The sequence below is a fragment of the Tribolium madens genome, unplaced genomic scaffold (genome assembly GCF_015345945.1).
Source record: "Tribolium madens isolate multiple individuals breed KSU strain unplaced genomic scaffold, Tmad_KSU_1.1 Scaffold_19;HRSCAF=116;Tcas5.2_LG9, whole genome shotgun sequence".
In the NCBI taxonomy this organism is placed as follows: Eukaryota; Metazoa; Arthropoda; class Insecta; order Coleoptera; family Tenebrionidae; genus Tribolium; species Tribolium madens.
In genome coordinates, this window is record NW_025400983.1 from 14,419,543 (window position 1) to 14,428,890 (window position 9,348).

The 9,348-nt window shown below is 32.0% G+C and overlaps 1 protein-coding gene across 2 annotated transcripts in view; it reads right to left on the minus strand.

Annotated features, from left to right (window-relative positions):
• Positions 1–2,993: 2,993 nt before the first annotated feature.
• The window catches only part of LOC123012145 (calcitonin gene-related peptide type 1 receptor), a 159,825-nt gene continuing 153,470 nt past the window's right edge, over positions 2,994–9,348 (minus strand). Inside the window, exons 11-12 of one of the 2 annotated variants that reach the window (XM_044409974.1) lie at positions 5,097–5,177; positions 2,994–3,234 (exon numbers count right to left, since the gene is read on the minus strand). In XM_044409974.1, coding sequence (XP_044265909.1) covers positions 3,190–3,234; positions 5,097–5,177 — 126 coding nt within the window. In that variant the 3' untranslated portion in view covers positions 2,994–3,189. Of the gene's footprint in view, positions 3,235–5,087; positions 5,178–9,348 lie in introns of both variants that reach the window. The other variant, XM_044409967.1, reaches the window with a different exon arrangement.

The following is a 9,348-nucleotide window of genomic DNA, read 5'->3' on the forward strand; positions in this document are numbered from 1 at the left end:
AATAAGAGTTTTCTTTCAAAATAAAGCAATTTGAGCTATTTTCAATACAATTTTGCTCTATTTAAATATAGAAGTAATTCGAAATTAATGTATTTTGTAAATATAATTGCTTCAATCATAATTTTAGGCTGAAATAAGGCAATTTATAATATGTTCAATCGATTTGGCTCGATTTTAAGTTGGGAATCAACCTAAATCAAAGTATTTCAACAAAATACTGGCTCTAATAAGAGTTTTCTTCTGTAATAAAGCAATTTGAGCAATTTTCATTCCAATTTTGCTTGATTTTAATAAATAATTAATTAGAAATTAATGTATTTTATAAATATAATTGCTTCAACCTTAATTTTAGGCTAAAATAAATCAATTTGTGATATGTTCAATTAATTTTGCTCAATTTTAATTTGGGAATCAACCTATAACAAAGTATTTCAACAAAATACTGCCTTCAATAGGAGTTTTCTTCCAAAATAAAGCAATTTGAGTTACTTTCAATTCAATTGTGATCGATTTTAATACAGAAATAATTCGAAATTAATGTATTTTATAAATATAATTGCTTCAATCTTAATTTTAGTTTGAAATAAAGCAATTTCTGATAATTTCAATCAATTTGGCTCAATTTGAGGTTAGGAATCAACCTGAATCAAAGTATTTCAACCAAATTAATTAAATACTGACTTCAATAAGAGTTTTCTTCCACAATAAAGCAATTTGAGCAATTTTCAATCCAATATTGCTCGATTTTAATACAGAATTAATTCAAAACTAATGTATTTTATAATAATAACTGTAGTGTTTTTTATTCCATTTGTTACTGTGCTAAGTGCTAAATAAATAAATAAATAATTCAGCTCTACAAGTTTCCTGCTTTCCGGTCGCTAAATCGGAGAGTACCTTGCTTTCCGGTCACTAGATTGGAGAGTACAAGTCACAAATCGACAGTAATAAACGATAATAAGTAATTGTCAAAAAATTAGTACTTTATTTAGTATTTTTTGTCTCTGAAAATGTTTTTTTATTTTGTATCCCAAAATTTGTCTTCATTACTTTTCTTTTTTGCTTTCACTCTTATTTCACAAACTGATCCAAATGAAATCAGTCACGACCTTTTGCAATAGCCCAATATATTTTTACCGATAATTTCTTTTTCTTCGTTCCTTAATAAATCATTTCTGATACCATCCTTTCCCTTTCCCGGCAAGAATGCTCTAAACCTCCTCGTGGTTCTTGCTGGGCAAATTATTTTTTGTTTTTTTATTTTTTTTTAACTTTTTGTAATACACATAACACAATAACGTTAAACATAATATGTGTCTTACCACAAAGACCTAAAATTTACGTATTAGGCTCAGTGCTTTTATATTAAACCTAGGTATCTATTTTTTTCATTTATTTTTAAGTAGATGTATAATTAAAAAAATGAAGTTTTGAAAAAACTAACAATTCTCTTCTTGAGGGGTGCAGATGCATATCTTTGCCTGGAAGAAACGCAATAAAACGATCATGATAAAATGATCATGCTCCAGGTACAGTCGACCTTAAACTTACGTGTATCATAAGTTGCCTACTTTCAATTTAATTTTTGCTTTATATAAAAGAAACAAAATCAGTTACAAAATTCGCATTATAACAGGGATCTGTATTTTTAAAGTACTTATAAAATATATTTTTTTAATTTAGTATGGTATACCGTTATCGAAAAATCTTAATAATTAAGATTTTCACAATTTATTCAATAAAAAAATATCTATTAATTTATTTAAAGCGGGATTATTATCCTGGTCTCTATTTACCTTTAAAGAAACGCTACAAACATGAAGAAACTCTTCAATTCTAAATTTGCGGCCAAAAACATTGAAATAAATGTAGATGTAATAGGTATACGCCAGCTTTCAGGGGGTCTGGAGTCTTAACGTAAGTTTCCAGGACTTTCAAAATGACGAGCATCGTGAATTGGGGTTAGAATCCAATTGTTTCAAAGTTTAGATTTGTACATTACCTTTCGAGGCGGTTTTTCTCACCGCCGAAATCTCTTTCCCCACATGGGAAAGTGATTTCGGCGGTGAGAAAAACACATTGAGGTGGGTTCGGTCCAAACTGTGGTAACAAAGGTTTATTTTACACTTTGGTGTACAAATTTGTGACTCATTCGTACAGGGATATAAATTAGACAATGTTTACAACATTTGATTTATTATCAAATTTAATATAAACAAATTAGCAAAACAAAGCGACTGCACGCTTCGAAGTACGAAAGTCGAATCCTGGATTCAAGATGGCGATTTCTTCCTATCCGGTCCCTGCCTAGGGCTGCCAACATTTCCGGCGTGGTCCACTGGCCCTAAGTTTGAATTCAAACCGAATCATCACAGTATAAAAAATACTATTTTGGCTGTAGTTTGTTGCCACCTTCAGCAAAAAAATTCTAAATTCCATAGTTTTTCACAAAAAAGAGGTCTCTTGGGTTGTTTCGATACAACTTACCGTTTTTGAGAAAATTTACTTTAAAAAATTCAGACCATAAAAAAATTAATATTAAACATTTTTTTATCCTACACCTTAGGAACTCCTAATTAAAAATTTCTATATTCGATCTTTGAATTCGTTTAGGTATATAGGGTGCGCCAGAACTCGCGCCCCAGAGAAAAATGCCACCTTTCAAGTTATCTCCAATTTAAACCCCATAAAAATCCGTGGCAAATAACAGAGATATTAGACAAAAAATTTTTAGGTGGGACACTCTGTATATTACGTTTATGTGTCAAATAAGTTCATTGCGTGCTAGTGTTCGCAATGCCAATGATGAAACAAGCTGATGCATTCTTGACGACTTACTATTACTTTTGGACTTTTTGAAATTTTTTTAGTGCATTTGATTTGTCTCACTGAGACGAACAAAATGATATAAAATTTGTCAAGTTGTCACGACATGACTTTTTTTGTCGCCCTGTGTTATGGGTGTAGAAAAAGAAATAATTACAAATTTTACAAACATTTATATTCTTCTACAACCACATTTTACATTCATAGTAAACAGTACCAAAACCTAACTTTCTAGTACTATTGAACCCACTATCATCATTTTCAAACACACTGAGCAGTTGTTTCGCCTATATTGCGGACGATTACAGTTGAAGCTCTTCTGGCAGCCATCCAGTTCGAGGCTCGACGGCCAATAGCGCCCAGTCATACCTTTTCCTCTCCATTTGCAGGATACGATGAGCGAACGAACTGAAATATGACCACAGAAAATAATTGCCACTAAAGAAACTTCGTAATTGATAACGTTTGCTGCTTTCAAAGAGATAATTACTTGGAGCGGGTTTTATTAGATGTTATAACAATTTTTTTATTATATCATAATCCTAAACTAAAACACGCTGCAGCGTGCGTAATTTGGCCTTTATAGTATGCTGAATTTTAAAGTTGTCTAGGTAACAAGAAATAGTGAAATATCAGGACCGATTATAACGTGAAAAAATGTGCTTAACAACGTAAACTAGTAACAGTCTCTACGAAAACGATTCACAAACAACCTTTGATAATTTTATTGTGTAAATTCACATTTTTCCAATTCTCATAAAAGATCGTAAATGGACAGGTATTATTTTTATTTTTTACAGCCGCCTAAAATTATTTCACATAAATGTCGCCAACCGTCGCAAAATTCTCCAGAAAAACAAATTATTTTTTTTTAACTTATAAAATGATATAAAGCAGCAAAATAGAAAAAATAGTATAACGCACTTGTTGCAGAAGGTTCTTCATGCACTCACTCGCCGCTACGCGGCTCGTTTCGAAATTTATAATTTGTGATTGAATAGATACCATCTGCAACTTGTACTTTAATATACTATTTTCTATTCTGCGTTTAGAATAAGTCTATTAAAGCACCCATATGACGTCATTTAAGTGCTTTAATAAGCTGTTGGTGTTAATTTAATTTTAGTGACGGACCTTCTTCACTACTCATTTTCTAATGTGAAAATAAAAATTATTTTTATTTTTCACAGCCGCCTAAAATTATTCCACATAAATGTCACCAACTGTCGTAAAATTCCCTAAATTTAAAATAGTATATTAAAGTACAAGGTTTATTCAAGCATAAATTTGAAATTCCGAAACGAGCCGCGTAGCGGCGAATTGAGGAACAAATGAGTGCTTGAAGAACCTTCCGCAACAAGTGCTTTATACTATCTTTTCTATTTTGCCACTTTTTTTTTATAAATTAAAAACCGAAAGTTTTACTTTTTTTCTAGAGAATTTTGCGACGGTTGGCAACATTTATGTGGAATAATTTTAGGGGGCTGTAAAAAATAAAAAGAATTCTTATTTTCACATTTGAAAATAAATTATAAAGGAAGTCCGTCACTAAAATTAAATTAACGCCAACGACTTATTCCAGCACTCAAATGACGTCATTTGGGTGCAGGAATAGACTTATTCTAACACCGAAATAGAACATTTGTCTTTCTATTTATAAAATGATATAAAGCGGCAAAATAGAAAAATGACGAAGGTCTGGCGACCGGAGGCGCTTGCCCGCTCACTCCGTTTGGCAAACTAAACGTTCATCTTTGTCACAAATTACCTTATTATAGCAAATTATATTAGTCTACATTTCATTTTAAAACAAATATAAAACATATATGTTTTGAAGATAATGACTTAATGAGTACCTATTTAATATGTCCAACAAAAAAAATTAACGGTTTTCCAATACTGTTATGTTTTGTAATAGTATATTAAAATACAAAACGCAGAAACACGAATTTGAAATTCCGAAACGAGCAACGAGTGTTTTATACAGTTTTTTCTACTTTGTCGCTTTATATTATTTTATGAATTAAAAGACAAAAATTTTAAATCTAGGGAATTTATTTAGAATAGTTTTAGGCGGCTGTGAAAAATAAAAATAATTCTTATTTTCACATTTGAAAATGAATAGTGAAGAAAATCCGTCACTAAAATTAAATTAAAGCCAACGACTTATTAAAGCACTCAAATGACGTCATTTGAGTGCTTCAATAGACTTATTCTAAATGCAAAATAGAAAAAAAAAATTAAGTATATGTTAGTTATACCTTACGTACCGATACGGTGGTGACTGTGCACGAATTTGCCCTCGGTCGGAACATAATGGTACGCCATTTCCTTTTAACTTGGGCTATAACCTAAAACCAATTTCCACACATTACACGTAGATACTTATATCAATAAAAAGATTTGTTTTATTTTATCTAAATAGTTATGGGAGAAGAATTAGAAAGCAATAAAATGTGTTTTTCAAGATTTTCAAGAAAAAAAAATTGTAAAAAATAATCATGTTGTTTATAGGGTCATTTATAATAACGACGCTAACCGATTTTCAGATGCATGCCAAAATACATTCGACAAGTTATCTGGCTCTTCTTGCGTTTCAAAAATTTGGATTATAAATTTAAATCAAAGCATTTCTTAATATGCCAATTCATTAAAGACAGTGTCATCCACTTTTTGCTATTTTTCTCTTTAAATCGAAATATTCTCAAACGACGAAAAACCAACATGGTCATGATATTTGAAAAATGCTACAAAAATGCTGGGGCTGAAGGTACACCGTAAAACTCCAAATTATAAAAACTGTCAAAGCTATCACAGATTTTTATATTTTTATAATTATAACTTTGAAAAATTTTAAACTGTACATCAATTAACGCATAGTGGTATCTGAGAATGTCTTTATTATACAGGTTGCGCCAGACCTCGCACCCCAGAAAAAAATGTCAAGTGCCGGCGGCAATAGGTCACCAAAGAGTGCAGCCGAAGAAGTAACCTTTGTTTGCATAAAAAAGTATTAAACCTTTAAATCTACCAATCCCAGAAAGACACTTCAAAATGTGATTGAAAAATTGTATCCGTTGCTAGGTTACAAAAATGATACCAATTTGCCCCAAACTTTAAAAAAATTGCTGGTTTATTATAATTTTGACATTTATTAATTTCCTGTCATGTGTTGACATAACACGCTATTTTCGAATATTTTTTCTAAGTTTTAACCAAGTAATGAGCCGCTGATTATTTGGAAATGATAACCATTTTTGAAAAGTGTTATCGTATCGCCAGGGAGGCGAATGTTTTCCTGACAGAAATCACCCATACTATAACGTCATATTGAGGACCATTGCCAGGGTGCAGGAGCAGCCAAGTCCTACCAGACCGAAAAGAAATTAGAGGTGTTTCCAGAACGGCGCGCATAGTTGCAAATGAAGAAGCTATTCTTGATTTTTTAAGATGAGACTAGATGCATCAGAGAAGTTGTAGTCATTATAACTGACACACTCGTATTTGAACAGAGAAAAATCCACATGCTGTGTTTCCGGAAGCATTTCAACAATGATTTTCAGTAAGTTTGTAGACTGTTAAGCTGTGGCGGGTGATAACCTCTTTTGACCCTCTGTGAATTGTTATCTCGTTTACACCCTCATTTGTTAATTTATCCTATCGCAATTGCGTTTTTGGCCCTAAGACACTCCTCCACTATTTTCTTATGCACACGCTGTTATTTTTAATTTACTTTATGTCGATTTTATGTGCTTTAACAAATGTCTGCGATTTATGTCTTAATTTCTTTTATAACCTGGTGTGTCACTAGTCGGTAATGTTACAGTAAAACTAAAGAGTTATTATCCGAAAGTCAGCGAACAGTACTCGTACGAAAACATCTAAATTTTACCCTGACCACAACACATCGTTATTTGAACTTATCATTCCCAAACGTAATTTTAGTCCTACTGACTGCGCCAATTCATCTGTGGTGGGTGATTAACTCTTTTGATAAAAGTTGTACTCTTTTGCGGTCCGAGCGGGTTGCGCCACAAAAAGAATAAATTTATTTGAGGTAGGTTCTCCAGCGTTATTTTGTGGAGCCAATCAGTTTGGGAAAGATGAAGGATTTAAGCAGTCAGAAATCCAAGTATTCAAAATAACAATAACAGTTTATTAAACAAATTAAATCTTAAACAATATTATAAAATAAAATAAAAGATGAAACATTATACTTCTTAGTTCATACCTAATTTTACTTATCCCGAATTAATGGAGCTATTGATTAACTAAATAAAGTAATAGTTTAAAGCGAACGATCAACTTAATTCAAATCCTACTAACTAAGTCAAATAATGTTTAATATGAGCGAACAATCCATTCAAATTCTACTAGCGGAGTCCAATGAATAACTAACTTCTGAGATAAATAATCTATCAAGTAATATCAAGTAAAATCAAGTGAATTAACAATTATTACTAAATTCCAATGCAAGAGGAGAAACAGTTCCAGGAAAGCATCAGACATTCAACAGCCAGAAACCATGGGGGTTTCGAAGTAAGAGCTGTCTGACACGAGACTAATTTCAGTACTGAAATTGCGCGCGCAACTTTTGTTAGCTTGGATGCAAGAAAATAGAACCTGTTTTAATTTCTTGTATGAAAGCTTGCTAAAACTGCGCACTAAAAATCATTGACATCCAACTAATGGACTGCGCTTGGCCAATACGCGCTATTAGTGTGACGTCAGTGAGGTACGTGACTGTACCTTTGAAGCTACACTAATAAACATACTTTGTTACCAATGCTTTTCGTATGGACGTAAAAAAAGTTTATTTCTTGAATCCTGGACGTATAGGGAGATTATGTTTCCAAGGAAATAGTTGCTATGAAAAAATCTGTGTCGTTTCGTAATGGTTTTAACAAACGTAGTCAACAATTCTGTAAGTTAATCTGTTCTAACCTCACTTTTTGTGTAATGTGTACTTTAAAGTATATTTACAGAGTTGCCAGAATGTTGCAAACGACAGAGTGGGTAGGTCGTACCAAAACAAAATAAAAAGTATCAACATTCACACACTGTGTATTTGGCTGAGAATATAGATTATTATTTGTTTACAAGTCAATATAAATATCTAGTAAAAAAAAAACTAGTATCAATTTGGTACTATAATATCACAACTGGCAACACTGTATATTTAGTTTCAGTACAGTCGCGTCTGTGACGTCACGTCTAATAGCGCGTATACTTACGCGTATAAAAGCTGGTGTCAACATGGTACCAATTCGCAATAGTGGCAGAATGCATTGGAACTTATATGAAATACAATTAAATCTGAAAATTAGTTTTAAGAGTACCTATTATAGTTCAATTTGTTCGGGTCATTTTAAGGGAGTTTTCATCAGCTTTCCCTATACTTAAATTTAGCCGTTTTTGAAATATTTGGAGTTTTTTAAAAATTTTTGGACCTGCACCTTCCATTTTAAAAATCGGTAACTCTGCCATTTTTTTAAATTTTGAATTCGTTTTTTTTGGCGCTTGAACGAGAAAGTTTAGATCTTTCTTCCGGTGTTTTATTTAATAAACTCTAAAATTTTAAGGTTACTTTTGTAATAATTCAAATACCCATAACTCAAATTTTCTAAATGAAATACCCCAATTCTTATTTTACAAAATGGAAGAGAATTTAATTCTGCATCGATCTGTATTAATATTCCCTATACCACTGTAATGTTGGTTGCATCGAAAATTTGGTCAGGCTCGTTATTCCTCGTGAATCACCTGTATTACCACTTTGTGTGTGGAGATTGCAAAAATTTGTCAATAGTGGAGGTATCAACTTTCCAACGATAATGCTGCCGACACTGCAATGTTTCTCGCAGGAGAATATGGGATTTTCATTTAAATATGAAACAATTTTTGTTTGCAAAATGTAGTCTACATCTTGCATAGGCACACTGAATATTATTTCCAAAATCACTTCTATGACATTCTCAATTAACGCAATAAACTTTTCAGATGGATATTTGAGATTTCCACTGTCTTGGTTATAAATTAATTCCAAGAGGGGACTTGTTCTTGACTCAAAATAATTGGTTAAAGGTACCAGACAAGCAGTACATTTTACAGTCTCCTCAACTTTTCTTAAGAAATATCCACAGAGAAATCCAATTGCCCCAGATATAATCGAAATAAAACCTATAAAATTTTCTGTGAAAGTTCTCAACTCCTGAAGTTTCTTAATTGTTGTAACAGGTAGGGTATGTGGTGGACCAAATTGACCCACCAATTTTATTGTAAAGAGAAAAGGAAAGGAACAATCAAATTAACGAGAGAAGACAACGATTTAATTTATATAACAATCAACGTAAATTAATCTATTTAACTTTATCATATAATATTGACCAAGTATGTCAGCAATAAGCAATTAAAACACATGTCCATCCAAGAGTTACGAGACAACCCTCATAAATCCCAACAGATAAGAGTTTTAGCAGATACAAAGGTTCCCATGAACAACGACCAAAACACGTGTTATTC